At 40.9% G+C, this 16,622-nt stretch overlaps 1 protein-coding gene across 10 annotated transcripts in view; it reads left to right on the forward strand.

Moving 5' to 3' along the window:
- ppp1r12a (protein phosphatase 1, regulatory subunit 12A) overlaps positions 1 to 16,622 on the forward strand; it is a 202,235-nt gene that overhangs the window by 74,431 nt on the left and 111,182 nt on the right. For all 10 annotated transcript variants that reach the window (XM_080191428.1, XM_080191432.1, XM_080191433.1 and 7 more), the window contains exons 2-3: positions 12,285 to 12,415; positions 16,430 to 16,548. In XM_080191428.1, coding sequence (XP_080047554.1) covers positions 12,285 to 12,415; positions 16,430 to 16,548 — 250 coding nt within the window. The remainder of the gene's footprint in view (positions 1 to 12,284; positions 12,416 to 16,429; positions 16,549 to 16,622) is intronic.

The raw sequence follows: 16,622 nt of genomic DNA on the forward strand, positions 1-16,622 counted from the left end.
ATCAATGGTGGGTGTGTATGGGTTGTCAGGGAGGAGTAGTACCTCGAGTGGAGGAATGTGTCGCGTCCTTTTGGGGCGGTTTGTCCACCCTTTGTCCCCACCTGGCATTCAGCTCTCATCTGTGCCTCCCCGTAGCTGTTTGCATGTGACAGCGGCCACACTACGGGCAATGGCTTCGACAAGCTGGCTAAACCAGGTGAGAGTAGCTGACGGGTCTCAATCCTAGGTGAGATAGGGAGATGTCTATCCCAGCATGTGAAGACAGTCTGGTGGATTGAGCGGACGAGACCAGTGCAAAATCCAACGGTCAAGAAGGCGGTCTCTGCAAGTGTCGTAGAACGTGAGGAGCAAGACAAGACACAGAAGATGTCCTGGTCATCCACTGCACCGAGTCCCATCTCCAGCCATCTTGAGCGGTGTTCGTTTGTCCATTGATTGTTGACGCTACCACAACAGGCAAAACCGTTCCCTTCCTGTTGGCGAGCACTTCAGCAGTCACGGGCATTTGACCTGTGATCTTCAGATAAATGCTCTCCAAGGCGGCCTTCATGACATACAACAGCGCAGTCGCCGAGCAGAAACTGATGGCCAAGTTCTGCACACGTAAGGATGTCATCAACCGGGATTTTGGGTTCATGTCACACTATCTGTGACCCCTATGACTTGCCTGGGCTTGCAACATCTCACTGTCCTGTCTGGAAACAACACACACCTCTTTAACTTATGGTTAATGCTGTCTCCACTCACATTGTCTGCACCTTTAAGAATTGATCAGCTGTAAAGACTTGCATTCTAATCAGTATTCTGTAAACTGTGTGTGCCTTTATATGCTCTGTTTGTGACCAAAACTCTCCACTCACCTGACAAAGGGGCAAACCCCGAAAGCTAGTGGCATTTACCACCAGATAAACCTGTTGGACTTTAACCTGGTGTTGTGAGACTTCTTACTGTGTTTATCCCAATCTAATGCTGGCATCCCCACATCATAACAATCAGATTGCCATTCCTTCACTGTTGTTGGGCCAAATTCCTGGAACTCCCTTCCTAACAGCATTGTGGGTGTACCTCCAAGTGGACTGAATGCTCAGGAAGGTAGCTCACCACCATCCTCTTCAATGCAATTAGGGCTGGGCAATAAATGCTGGCCGAGCCAGTGCCATCTGCATCCCATTCTTAGTGAAATGGCAAAGCATTGAGTAATGTTGGGAGCAAAATGAAATACTTCTGCATGGAATTGATTGAAAAGACAAATGTTCTGAAACAAAGGATCTCTGCATAAAATATAGTTTGTGTTTGATGATGTATCAATCTGTTCCTGGGTCCAGAAGTAATGAACTCAAACCACAAATCAATTCTTCCTTAACTGAATGATTAAGAGTTAAAACAAGGGAACAGTGATCTCCCAGCTGTGCCCCAAACAAGATGCAGCCAGTGTTTGTTCAAACTCTACGGTTATTTCTTTCTACCGTGTATTTTATGTTTCTCGTTAGTGGATTGTTGTAGTTGTGAAATAAATTGTTACTTGTGAATTTTCATTAACTTGTCCACAATGTTTGGGCTGAGAAGTGGAAAATAACATTCGAACCACAAGTGCCAAGCAATAATCATCTCTAACAAAAGAAAATCTAACCATCTCTCCATGACATTCAATGACATTCTAATTGCAGAATTCCCCCACTGTCAACATCTTTTCAGTTACCATTGACCAGAAACTGAACTGGACCAGCTAAACAAATACTGCGGTTACAAGAGCAGGTCAGAGGCTGGGAACTTTGTTGCGAGTAGCTCACCTCTGCAAAACTTGCCTGTCATCTGCAAGGTGCAAAGTCTGGAGTATAATGGAATACTCCAACTTGCCTGGATGAGTCCATCTCCAACAACAGTCAAGAAGCTCAACATCAAAGCAGTCTGGTTGCCCTTCAACATTCACTCACTCCATCAATACATAGAAGGCAGTCATATTGTAGTATCTACACAATGCATTGCAACAAATCATTAAGACTTTTTTTCAACAGCATCTTGCAAGCTTGGCACCTCTACCACCAGATGCATCGGAACACCAGATTCTCTTCCAAGGACTCAGCATCCTAACTTGGAAATATATCACTGTTCCTTAACTATTGCAGGGTCAAAATCCTGGAATTCCTTCTGAACAGCAGCGTTGATGTACCAGTTCAAGAAGACGGCTGACCATAACCTTCTCAAGCATAATTGGAGATGGGCAATACTTCCATCCCATGAAAAAAATGAAAGGCTGTAATGAAAATGACAAATACTGGAAATAGGCAGTGTCTGTGGCGAGAGTCATTATTTTAGATCAATTTCTCCTACTTTGTGTGGAAAAAGTGTTTCTTGGTTCCATAATTTTTCTCAATTTCGAATCCATTCATATGATTTTAACTAGCTTATGTATGAGAACGTGAAATTTGCCACTTGTGACTTTTTAAGTTTGCCCAACTTGTAGCTTCTCAAATTCAAAACTTTTTTGACACGCTGGCTTTGCTATGTTGAGTGAAGAAATTTAGGTGCCAAGGCGTATTTTGGCTTGAATTTCAGCGAAGCATCATCAGCATGAAGTGCTCCGTGTCGGGTATAAAAGTTATTGTTTGCTGTTCCAAAATGTGCCTGAGCCACTTCACACACCTGGCATTTTTAGTGGAGTTTTCCCATGTTAGTGGTCCAGTGGACTGAGAGAATGTGCTCAGTGTGACTATCAGTTAGGAACTGGATTGAGGCTACTGCAGTTAAGAGCTTGAAGATTATTGAAACCTGGAGCCCTTCCAGATTTTCCATTAGTTTGGCCTGAAACTACATCAAGATCCCAGTCGTGCAAGGCTAGTATCTAGTCTAATCTGCCTTTTACAAACTGTAAATATCTGTTTGTGACATTAAAACTCATTTGAGAATGCATTCTGAGCTCAGCTCTTTGTGAATACATTGGAGAATAGCTGGTTATCTTTTTTAAAAAAAAAGTAATGCTGGAAAAATTGCACTAAATTTAACTTTAAGAATTGTACAGTTGGGTCTCTTAGGTTAAATTGTGAAATGAAACAAATTCATAAATTACATGGTCATCGCCTGACACAACTATCCATCTCCAGTAAAAGAAAATTAACTATTTCCTCCTGGCGTCTAATTGCATTACCATTCCTGACTTTCTACAGTCAGCATCTTGGGGTTACTTTTGACATAAGCTCAACAGGACCAGCCATATAAATACTACGGTAATAAGAGATGTCAGAGACTGGGAATTCTGGTGAGTAACTAATCTCTTGTCTCCCCAATGTTTGCATACCAGCTACAGGCATTAGTCAAGAGTGTGGTGAAATACTGTCCACTTGCCTGGGTGAAAGCAGTTCCAACAGCACTCCAAGCTCAATCCTCTTCAGGACAAAGTAGCTTGTGTGATCGGTGCATCATCCACTCCATCACCTTTCAGACACTTAATTGTCAAAATTGACAGATTTACAAATTAAATTTGCATTTTTAATTCAATCATAACATAAGAAAGAGGAGCAGGAGTAGACCATCTAGCCCTTCGAGCCTGCTCTGTCATTCAATAAGATCATGGCTGAACTGAAGTGGATCAGTTCCACTTTCCTGCTTTCTCCCCATAACCCTTAATTCCCCTGTCCATCAGAAACCTATCTACCTGTGACTTAAATGTATTTAGCGAGGTAGCTTCCACCCCTTCAACAGGCAGAAAATTCCAGAGATTCACCACCCTTTGAGTGAAGAAGTTCCCCCTCAACTCTGATCTAAACTGCACCCCTCCTTTATCTTGAGGCTGTGTCCTCGAGTCCTGCTATCCTTTCTAAGCAGGAAGAATCTCTCTGTCTCTACCTCTACCCTATCCATCCCCTTCATTATCTTACACGTCTCTGAGATCCCCCCCTCATCCTTCTAAACTCCAAGTACAGACCCAGTCCACTTATAGTCTCTCTTCATTGTCCAACCCCCTCATCTCCGGTATCAGCCTAGTGAACCTCCTCTGCACTCCCTCCAAGGCCAGTATACCATTCTGCAAGTGCGGTGACCAAAACTGCACACAGTACTCCAGCTGTGGCCTCGCGAGTACCCTGTACAGGTGCAGCAAGACCTCCCTGCTTTTATATTCTATCCCCCTCGCTATAAAGGCCAGCATTCCATTCACCGCCTTGATCACCTGCTGCACCTGCAGACTGGGTTTTTGCGACTCGTGCACAAGGACCCCCAGGTCCCTCTGCACCGTAGCATGCTGCAGCTTTTCGCCTTTTAAATAATAATCCCTCCTCCTATTATTGCTGCCACAGTGGATAACCTCGCACTTGCCAACGTTATATTCCATCTGCCAGGCCCTCGCCCATTTGCTCAGCCTATCCAGATCTCTCTGCAGACTTTCCACACCCTCCACGCAATTTGCTTTGACACTCACCTTCGTGTCATAATCATGGTCTTGTACGATGCCATGGATCTGCACGATTAAATCTTGCATCTGTTTTGTTCAAGTGCCATGTGACTGACTAATTACTATGAATGGAACAGCTAAATATTGCCTTAAATTTTAGTGAACAAAATGTTGGGAAATAAACAATGAATAAGGCGCAGGACTCTAGTTAACAAGTTGAACAAACTGAGGAAACAATGACAGAGGATCCTTAACATAATGAAACATCAAGTGCTGCTCAGAAGTATGATAAAACAAGGTAACACTGCACCAGCACAGTGGCTCGTACTGCTGCCTTACAGTGCCAGGGACCTGGTTTGATTCCTGGCTTGGGTCACTGTCTGTGTGGGATCTGCACTTGTCTGGGTTTCATCCAGGTGCTCTGGTTGTCCCCTGCAGTCTAAAAGATGTGCTAAATTCCCCCGCAGTGTACTCCAATAGGTGCTGGAGTATGACGACTGGAGGATTTTCACAGTAATTTCATTGCAATGTTTAATGTAAGCCTACTTGTGACAATAAATACATTTTAACTTTAGAAAAAACTTGAAATTTTAAACCTAAGGAGATGCTAGTAGATAGCTAACAACTTAGTCAAGTAATTTTTAAGTGATTTCAAAGTGGAAAGCACAGTGGTAGTAGAGATGTATATGGAGGGAATTCCAGAACATGGAGTCTTGGCAACTGAATACGTGGGCACCAATAATGGAGGAATTCTAATTGGGATTCCACAACAGGCCAAAAGTAGAGAAGTGTAGACAACTTGATGGGTTTTGGAGTTGCAGAAGATTTGAGTTAGGGAAGGGCTAGATGAAAGAGCAGTTTGAAAACAGGATGAAGATTTGGAAATCAAGATGTTACTTCATTGAGCAGAGGTGATGGATGAATGAGACTTGCTGCTAGTTGAAGCTGTGACAGCAGAGCTTTGGGTAAGCTCAAGTTTATGGAGTGTAGAATTTGATACCAGAATTTCTAAGGGCTGTAAGATGCGATTTGTTCAACTCCCACAGTATAACTGGGCTGATATTACAGAGCTTTGACTATAGGCTCCAGAGAGTTAGGATTGTGCAAGAGTTTTTTCATGATTTTACAGTATCTACTTATGGGTAATTTATATAATTACATGTTCATGTGAGTTAATAATCAATATGGTGGCTAACAGTTCGTCCAGCTGGAGTGAGCATGGAGATGGGTTGATTGTCTATGTATGATGTAAATTTCCATGATCCTATGTAATGACATTGTGGCTCTTCCACAAATTAAATGCATACAAGATATCTGTTCAAAAAAACTCAAATGGGTGAACAGTCGTCTTTGCAGCAGCGTACCCTTCCAAGAAGTGGAGTGATTAACTGCAGTATTAGAAACAAAAGGGGTATCATTTTCAAACGTTTATAAACATGGCAGTTTAGTCTCAACATATAAAGAGAGCAGATAGTAAAGCTATCTTCCAGATCATCTTTGAATTCTGTTCAATGCATCAATCTTATTTTGGAGGCATGATGCCTGAAATTGATCTCACTTTTCCACATGTGTCCTCTCGGATTATGTTTGGCACATTAGAATAGCTTGCTTTGACTTGAAGCCAAATTAGCTCAAGTTGCAATCCAACACTTGGCTACCCTTGATGACAACCAGTCATAGTAAATGGAAAGGTTCCCCATCCAGTCCTATTTACTTGTGAACAGTTTGCCAGTGGACATCTTTTCTTCATGTATACATGTATGATTTTTGCTACTTTCGTTGCCTAAAAATCTATCTGCAGCTACTCAGGCTGCCCACATCAGTCTTGTAGAGTTTCTTAAATTCAGTCTCCTTTTATACTTGGCACCTCACCACACAGTTTAGTGTCATGAGTGATTTGAAGAGATCAGTCGAGGCATCTTCCTCCATGTCCTCCTGTCATAGAACAAACTGCAGAACTTCAGGATTTGTTACCACCTCCCTTGGTTGACCAAGGATGCAAATTATCCCACATTACTGACCTGTTTGATTTAACTGCATTACTTGAGAGTTTGCTGTAAATTTATAATCTGTCCTCATCAGTTGCAAAGTTCACTATTTCAACGTTAATGTATCTTCTGGGACTTTTCCTTCTGGTATGTAGCAACCCACTCTCTCATGGCCTTATTTTTACTTGGAGCATCAAAAAAGTTGTTGTTGAACTGTAATTTAATAAGTTTGCACTTTAATTTTCACAAAGTTTTAATTCCTATCAAACAGAATTGTTGCTTTGGGCTGCACTGCTGAATCAAGCTTTAGTCATGATTGTGATCCAAAACTGTTGCCATCATGCAGGAGGATTGAGACTTCAGGCCACATACAATTCCAGAATTTCCTGAATGCATACTGTCTGTTCAGTTCGAGTGACTTCAGATTCGAGGAGTGACTGTTTTAAAATGCTATCTAATCAACAGATTAATCTTAAATCCATATCAAGATGTGATAGTAACAGCGACTGGAAGTATATGCAAATTCACAGGGGAAATTAAGGTTAGTTACAAGAACAAAAAGCTTGAGTCCTCTAGCTTTAGAATGTGGTACAGCTGTTTCTGTGTGTGTTTAGATTGATGGCCAAGGGTATCTTGGGCAAGGGATATGGGGAGCAGATGGGGAAAATGAAGTCAAAGCCCAAGATCAGCCATTATCACAATGAATGTACAGGCCATATGGTCTACTCCTGTTCCTATTACTTAATATTCGTAGTTCTGGCACAGCAAATCCTGATGCAGAGAGGACTGTCCACACCATCAACTGGCAACTCCTGCCCTGTGACAGAAAGACAACAAGAGCAGAATTCTCTGTGGTCTCCATCCAAACTTAATAGTGCTGATTTAGGTGTATGTCACTGCTCTTGCTCTGTTTTCATACCTGTGAACACTCCGTCATCCTAGGATTAATGTCATGAACAAGCAGAGCAGCAATTCAAGAAGGTCCACCGAACACCACCTGGCTCCTGAGGATGGGTGATAAATGTGACTTTGTCAGTGCTGTTCATACTTGATGAATACAAATGATAAAAATTGTAGCAAGTTTGTGCTATCTGGTATCTCCTTCAAGCTGTACTTGAAGTGGTTCATGTGGCACATGGTATCTTGGGCTTCATGAGTCGTGGTATTGGGTACTACAGCAGTGAAGTTATGTTAAATCTTTATAAGGCTCTGGTTAGGCTGCAACTCGAATATTGCCTCAGTTCTATTCACATTTCGGAAAAGATGTGAAGGTACTTGAGAGGTTGGGAGGTAATTTATCAGAATGGTTGAGGTATTGGAAGTTGGGTTGGAAAGGCTGGGGTTGCCCTCCTTGGAGCAAAGGATATTGATGGGAAATTTGACAGAGGTGTATGCAATTATGACAGGCTTAGATTAGATTGACCATTAAAATGTCTTATCATTTACTATTGATAAAGTCTAAGGGTAGCAGATTTATGGAATTGGGCAAGAGATGCAGGGGAATACAAGACTACAGGAAATAGGAAGAGTAGACAATATGGCCTGTACATTCATTGTGATAATGGCTGATCTTGGGCTTTGACTCCATTTTCCCCATCTGCTCCCCATATCCCTTGCCCAAGATCCCAAAAAATTTGTGTCTCCCATCCTTAAATGAATTCAACAGTGGAGTATTTACAGTCCCGAGTTGGAGAATTCTGAACCCTTTAAGTGAAGCTGATTAATGTTGCATTGAGATGAGAAGATTGGGTCCTTATCCAGGGACTGTGTCCCTGTGGTTTCGACTTCCCAATCATCTCTCAGCATCTTCTGTATCAAACTGTATCAGAATCTTGTGGATTTCGATGTGATTGCCTCTCATTTGTCTAAACTGTAGAGAATATAAGCTCAGAATGTGAGGAACATATTACTTATGTCCTAGGGCGAGTGCCGATGAGCATAATGGAAGCAGAATTGCTCGGAGATTTTAAAATCTAATTGGCTGGGCATTTGAAGAAAATAAACTTGAAGAACCTTGGGACAAGAATGTGGACTGGGATTGACTTGATTGTTCGCAGCTATCAGGCATGGATTTGATGAACTTAATAACAGACAAGAAGCTGTTCTCGAGTTGATACATGACCTAAGACTTTTCTATCTTTTTCCTGACGGAAGAAGGTGGAAGAGAATGACTGCATTTCTTGATGCTTTTAGGCTTCCCCCAATTCCCTGTTTGACTCTTTTCCACTTTCTCTGTATTCTTCAAGTGCTTCATCTGTTAGTTGCTTAGACCTTACATATGCATCCATTTTTGAGTATACTCATAATTTCCCTGGTCACCCACAATTCCCAAATCTTGCCTTTCCTGTTCTTCCTTTGCACAGGCACATGCCTGTCCTGCACGCCGATCAACTGCTGCTTAAAAGACTCCCACATGACAGAAATGGATTACCCCCAAACAGCAGCCTCCCAATCCTGCCTAATCCAGTTTTAGTTAATGTTCCCCCAGTTTGGTACCTGAACCTTAGGACAAGACTTGCCTTTTCCATGAGCATCTGAAAACTTGTGGAATTGTGGTCACTCTTGGCCATATGTTCCCCCACTGCAATTTTGGTGACCTGGTCAGGCTCATGCCTGAGTACTAGGTCCAGTATAGCCCCCTCTCCAGTCAAACTATCTGCATGCTGTTTTCCAAAAAAACTTTCCTGGATGCACTTAATACATTCCTCACTATTCAGATCCTGAACCCCAAGGGATTTGCTGTCAATATGAGGAAAATTTAAGTCTCCCACTACAACCCTATTATTTCTACATCTGTCCAGAATCTGCTTACACATCCGTTCTTCAATTACATGTGGGCTACTGTGAAGTCTGTAGTACACACCCATCATAGTGACTGCACCTTTCTGTTTCTGAGCTCTACCCACAGTGTCTCGTTATGACTCTTCCAAGGTGTCCTCCTTCTGTACAGCTGTAATATGTTCCTGCACTAGTATTGCAACTCCCCACCTCTTTTGCCTTCCTTCTGTCTTGCCTAAAACACTGATATCCCAGAGCCAGTTCTATTCCTCTTTTAACCAAGTCTCTGCCGCAACCACATTCAAATTCTGCTCATGAATCAAGGCCCTAAGTTCATCTGTTTTACCTTGGATTGAAGCAGATGCACGCCAGGCCTCCTGGCCCACTGAGTTTGACATCCCCATCCCCCCCCGCACCCCAGCTTGCTCTTCCTCTGAGCTAGCCTGGCCTTGGGGTCCCATGCTCGTCCCCAATCTCTACACTTGCTTACCTTACTGTTCTGATTTCCCCCCTGCCACGGTTGTTTAACGCCCAAGTAACTAAGTATGAAGCTTTGTGAATTTAAGTAATTAGTCATCTCTGAAAGCTGACATGAGGTACATCTGCAGAAAATACAGAAGCATAATGCTATTTAGGCTATATAGTTTGTCAGATCCGTGAATAGATGGGATGGTTGTTGTTGTAGCTTCCTATCTCATCAGGCCTTGAGGTAATTTGTGAATGAAGTTGATTTTTAACTCCTAAAGACTGAGAAAATTTACATATGAAACGTGGGTTGTCACTCTGAGCCATTGGTCAAAGAGCTGAAAATTTTCATGGTGGTGGTGGTGATCTTAGGAAATGGTTGAGTTGTCGGTTCAGAATGGCCAACACCCAAACAGGGTTATTGCTAAATGGCACTAAATTGACAAATGTTTGCCTGTAAAATATTTGCATATCTGTTTTGCAATGATGAAACAACTCTGTTTCAGACTCCAGACTTGATTTTCTTCTTAGTTATGTATGTACACTTAAAATTAAACATTGGAGTTGCTCATCAAGTGCCTAAATTGTTGTTGAAACTATGATTGCAAATTCTCATTTTCCGGAAGAATAAAATAATGCTGAGAAATTGTTTCCATTTGCCCCATGATTGCTCATGCTATATTGATGTGGATGTGTGTGTGTGGTGCTGACCTCCTGATTGTGAAGGTTGTTGGCTGAGTGGTAGGGACTATATATTTGTCCATCTACAAGTCGTGCAGTTAGCACAGGATTTGTCATTGTGTTATTGTCGTTTACAAAATTGAATATGCTCACTGCTTTGGTTCAGAATTTATCCAAATACAGTCAGTCTCATTCCAAAAGAGAAAATGCTGGAAAATCTCAGCAGGTCTGGCACATCAGTCACTCAGTCTCGTTGTTGTACATGTGTATTTGTATACACAAGTTGATTTGGAGGCAACATATCTGGAATGATTAATTGTTATTGTCTAAAAGAAAAGTCATAGATTGAGAGGCAGGTTTCAGTAATTATGCTCCGTCTCTGAGCTTCAACTTCAATATTCATGTGAATTGCCCAACAAGGACAAACTACTGGCACTAATTGCTGTCTCTCGCACAGTGGACCTCGTGTGCCCTTAGCCTCCCTCTCACTAATGCAAAACTGCTTTGGCTTAACTATTTTATTAGAAGCATGTTAATCTCTATTTTAAGTAACATAATTTGTTTACTACAATTAGGCTAAACTTTTCTTGAAGGTACTGTACTATTATCTGTTGGATATTGATACGAAATGTAGGTATGATTTTTTTTGTCAGTTGGACAGTGAAACATGAAGTTTGAGTATGATTTTGTAGTCTTTTATATTATTCAGTTTCATGCTCTGAATGGAGAAGATTTATGAAGCTTGTAATGGTGAAAGAACACACTAAATTGTCTTTCACAAACAACATAATTCGTTGTTGTGACCCTGCTGTTTCCCGAAAGCTTTTGGCACAATGTTTCCATGAATATTGGTGCAAATTGAGTGATCATGACCATTAACTGAATCTGTTGTTAATATCTTGACTGTTGAGGACTGTTAGTGTTGTGTGTATTAAAACATGATTTGACTTATCAATTCAATTTGGGTTCTTCACAGTTTTCAATGTTTGGGCATATTTTGTAAAGACATAAAGTATCAAATTTTCCTTTTTTTTGTAACAATTTTGATTTGAACGTAATCATCGGGTACTTAAAACGATTTAGCTTGAGTTTTGTTTCCAACAGTGCATAAGTAATTTTATTGCAGTGAGTCAAACATACAAAAGCTTAGTCTGAAGTTACAAAGTTGGCTGGAAAGAAAAGTTCTGATGCAAGGGTGATATCTGAAATGTTGGTGTTAACTTGGAAATTAGCAGCATTTTCTACTCCCAATTGATCTTTGTTCATGCTTCCACAAGACCTTCAAAATAAATTGCAGAATGCTTTTAAACCTTGGTTTGGGTTCCTTACGTGCGCACACGCACACCCCACCCCCCCTCAAAAAGGAATAGCAGTATTTGGGTATTGAACATGAGAACTCAGGGCTGAAAATTTGTTGGTACTGCTTGATTTCTATGTTACAGGGCAACATGATGGCACAGTGGTTAGCACTGCTGCCTCATAGTGCCGGGAACTGGCTTTGATTCCCAGCTTGTGTCGCTGTCTGTGTGAAGACTGCGCGTTCTCCCTGTGTTTGTTTCCTCTGGGTGTGCCGATTTCTTCCCACAATCCAAAAGTGTGTAAGTTAGATGCATTGGCCATGCTATTTTCTCCCTCAGTTCACCTAGTCAGGCACCGGAATGTGGCGGCTTGGGGATTTTTACAGTAACTTAATGGAAGCGTACTTGTGACAATGGTTTAAAAGAAACTTTAAAACTTAGAAGAACTTTTAACATTTGTTTGGCCTTGCTGTTGAATTTGATGAATGGACCCATCTAGAACACAAAGTTACCTAATGCTAACTTGCAGAGCGGCTTTCGCAGCTAGATAAACTTGCCTATATTAAAACATTTAATTCATGGGCCAGTACTTGGTAAGATGCTTAGTGAGAAGATATGTTTTAAGTTCCTTTTGACTCTATTTCTCTAACAAATATTGAAACAAAATATTTTTCCTGTCTCTTGTAGGCATGTATAGATGATAACCTGGATATGGTGAAATTCCTCGTGGAGCATTCTGCAAATATTAATCAGCCAGATAATGAGGGTTGGATACCATTGCATGCAGCTGCTTCCTGTGGATATGCAGACATAGCGGAGTAAGTATACAACTCCACAATTCTTGTACAGACTTGCGTTTGTTTGTTGCCTTCCTGCTGTGCTCCTGAGGTGTTTAGGGAACCTGAAAGGATGGTGTACGAACTCCACGGAGGTGAAAGTCCTGTGACCAATTGCTTCATTTACACCATACATCTGTACACAACCAGCTCTCCAGTTGCTCCCTGCAGGCTGGGACTCTGACACACCTGCTTTAAATAGGGAAGCATGATTTAACCATCAATTAAGACTCATCAGATTTTTTTATCAGAAACTGTTTCTGCCAGGTTTCAAACAGGAGACCTTTGGCGTATTAGGTGAACTTGATAACCACTGCACTATGAAAACTGGCTGTTAAGACTCAGCAGGTACCTCTTTTACATACCCAACGAATAAACAAACTCAAATTAACTTAGGGACAAATTAAAAAGGGCAGCTCCCCAAAAAGGAAGGCGGGATGGCCCGAACAAAAACAAAGTCAAAAGGAAACTTAAAACATCAAATGAAAATGTGATTGTCGGGGTCTAAGATACACCCCAGCCCCTGTGGTAGTTCATATCTAACAAGTCAACCTCATTAGACTGGCTGATGTCAACACAGACGGATAGGGTGAAAACTTCTGTGGGTTACAACAATTCTGTTTAACCAGCTGAGAAATGCCATGCAGTGTCTCCAGGTGACTTGATTTCCCCCTTTTTAAACTTGAATATTTCTTGGTCACAAATGAACAGATTTCAGTTTGACGATCGATTATCAGTTTTGATCTTGCAAATCATCACTGGCACCCCTGATAAGCTGGAGTGCAGAAGCGTTGCACTGTTTTGAAACATTTTCTTGGACATTGATTCTTCTAAAGAGGGAATTAGTCATTGTATTCCATTTCATATGGCTATTAGTTACTTGAATGCAAGATTCTTTCAGCTGTGACAGTTGCATGCTGTCTGAACTTGGGGGCGGGGGTGGGTGTGAGCAATGCATAATCTTGGACCCTGGGTAGTGCGGGTGTGGCACTGCACGTTCTCTGAAAGTGGCGATGAATGCTGCAAGTGTCAAAAGCAATAGTATTAGTAATGCAAGTTTTGCAGCCCTGGTAATGAGGATACATCAGTTGCACAATGCAGGGACCTTGAAATAGTTGCGAAGCAGGTTCAAATTACACGCTCATGGAAAATGAAAGAGGGTGGTGAGGTAGTTGTAAATAGAAATGTTACAAGCAAACACCTCAGTGTCTGATCCAATAGTATGGTTTAACACAATCTCAGTATTGAAAGCATCTTGGATTTTGAGGATGAAGCATTTTTATAAGTGAGAAACCAGGTACAGTTTGACCACTGTAGTTGCACATGACCGGAGCAACCTGTTGACAAAATACTTCTTTAATAGTGAGTTGTCAACTTTGCTGTCATTGTGTTGCTCAACTCTGTTGTGCTGAAACAATCTGAAAAAAAATTGAGTATGTATGTTTGAGTGTTCATTTTTTAAATGGGAAATGGATTTATTTGTGTGCAAAATGGATTAAAAAAAGCAGTTTTAGCTTTCATGCTGAAAACAAGTTGTTGGTCAAATGCGTGGCACCAGGCATTTTGTCAAAAAACTGGAATACAATTTGCAATTCCTTATTTGTAATGGGTAAGGCAGGGATTCAAGTCCAGATGGTGCTGCTACTGACTAAGCACTCATCACTAATAAACTATTGCACTGACATACTACAAGGCAAAACATTGCGCAAGGAAATTTGGTTTAAGATATTTTCCCATGTTGCTTTTTCAAACATTTCCCAGCTAGTATTCTGAAATGCTCTACCTACTGCTGAACAAGAGCATCATCATCACCACCTGATGGCAACAAGGGATGAGCAGTAAATTACCTGTGTTGCCTGTATTCTGATGACAACTTACACCACCTTTATTATGTTGTGATTACAGCAGCAGTATTAGCTATGAGAGTTTTGCAACCTGTTTGAGGACTACATCAAATTGTTAAATTTTTTTTTAATGTATTTGTTTCAGCTAATCTTCGCGATAATGTGCTAGCTGTGAATAAATACCTCTGTTTTGTCTTAAGGGAGTCCTTCACGCTCTTGACTACCCTCTCATCAATCCTCTGGTATTTTTTACCGAGTAATTTGTGTAAGCAAAAAGAAGTAATCTTTGTGCAAAGTTCTCCCATTATTCTTTGCAAGTGACTGACTATAGGGATCAACAACTTGATTTATTTAATGGCAGTTTTTTTGCTGAGTAATGCAATGTACAAGTTTGTTCGTTGACATTTAATTAAAAAGCCAAAACAATCCAGAAATCGTTTCTGAAATACTTTGTTGCTAAAATTGCTGAACCGCCTTGGTTTGCTTTCTGTAGTCAATCTCAACTATGGCAGTGCAACATTACTTTGAAATTCATAAATAAGCTGCATCTAAACAAAAGTTGATCAAATTATACTTTGGGTAGAATAAAGCACAATCAGCTGAAAAAGTCCCTGTTTTTATACTGAATTTTCCTTGCAATAAATGGTAACATTCCATTTGCTTAACTATTCACTTGCAATATTTTAACATAACTATACTCTTTCAAAGTCACCATTAAAATTTGCAATAGTCAGACTTTTAATATTTCTATGTTTGAATATTTTTCTGTTTTGTTTCAAAACATCTTGTTTTGAGAAGCATTTTGCACAAAATCTAAGATAACTGAGGTATGAATATTTTGCTGAGGATTACAGTTAAAGTTTTAGTGTCACAAGTAGGCTTACATTAACACTGCAATGAAGTTACTGTGAAAATCCCCTAGTCACCACACTCTGGCACCTGTTTGGGTACACTGAGGGGGAATTTAGCATGGCCATTCCACCTAAGATCCAGTGAATCTTTCGGAATGAGAGGAAACCAGAGCGCCTGGAGGGAATCCACGCAGACGAGAGGTGAGCGTGTAGATTCCACACAGAATTGAACTTGGGTCCCTGGTGCTATGATGCAGCAGTACTCACCATCGAGTCACTGTGCTGTCCCTCTAAACATGCTGTGATAAATGTTCAATTTGAGCAAAAATGCATCACTGCTCAAAAATTTCCCATGTCTTAGGCTGCATGTATAAGTAGTGTGAATGTATAGATCTAGTATGTGGAAATGACAGATGTTGGGTGTTTTGGCTGCAACTCTGTTCTGTCATCAAACCAGCTTCAACCTGGTCTTTCCCAGGCTCCGTTGATTTGAAATTTTGTTGCATTTGATATTTGGGATCATAGAACACCATTAGTTTACTTTCTGCCCCCAGTGTGTTGAACACTCTTCCCACCACTTTGTCTGACAAGGTGATTTGGTAGCTGGTTTTATATACGAGCATACCAACTATTTGATAAGATCATGGCTGATCTGTTGTAACCGTAGCTCCACATTTCTGCCTACCCCAATAACATTTCACCACCTTCCTTGTCAAGAATTTATTACCTCTGCCTTCAAAGTATTCAAAGACGTTGCTTCCACTACCTTTTGAGGAGAGAATTGCACAGACTCGTGACCCTGAGCAAATTTCTGCTCATCCTGATCTTAAATGCGAAACCTTTAAATATGTTAGATTTTTGAGGGGCTGTTTTCTGACTGGCTCATTGAATCCAGTAAGATTTGATTGTCTATGCGTTTGGGGGCTGATGGTAGCAGCTAGTTTTGTGAGGGTCTACACAGCAGCTTTCAACAGAGAACTTTTGCTGGTCTGACACGAACTACTCAGGAGGAGCCATTTATCAGAGCTTTTGATGCTGTACAATGACAAAGTGTTAATTGGGTTGCATTGTAATAGCTCCTCTCAAATGAGATGGATGCCTGTGGAAGGAACCTAAACTGTACATGGGAGACATTTCAGTATTAGTCTGCTTTTGATTCTGAAAGTGTGGATATGCAGTGACTGTAGGCTATGGAAGCTGTGACCCATTTATTTCAGAATTATGGAGATTTTATTGAAACCTTTTACTGAAATATGTGAAATCTAATAAAAACTGTTTCTCTTTTAAACGTAATTTTACAGGTATTTAATTAGTCGTGGAGCAAATGTTGCTGCAGTCAATAGTGAAGGAGAAACTCCATTAGATATAGCTGAAGAAGAAGCGATGGAAGAGCTCTTGCAGGAAGAAATTAGTAGGCAAGGTAAGAAATGAACTATGAGGAGGAATATCTCAGCAATGCTGTGCAGCTACTGCTAACAGTAGAATGCATTCTGT

This window comes from Carcharhinus amblyrhynchos, chromosome 6 (assembly GCF_965287045.1).
Source record: "Carcharhinus amblyrhynchos chromosome 6, sCarAmb.v2.hapA, whole genome shotgun sequence".
Classification (NCBI taxonomy): domain Eukaryota; kingdom Metazoa; phylum Chordata; class Chondrichthyes; order Carcharhiniformes; family Carcharhinidae; genus Carcharhinus; species Carcharhinus amblyrhynchos.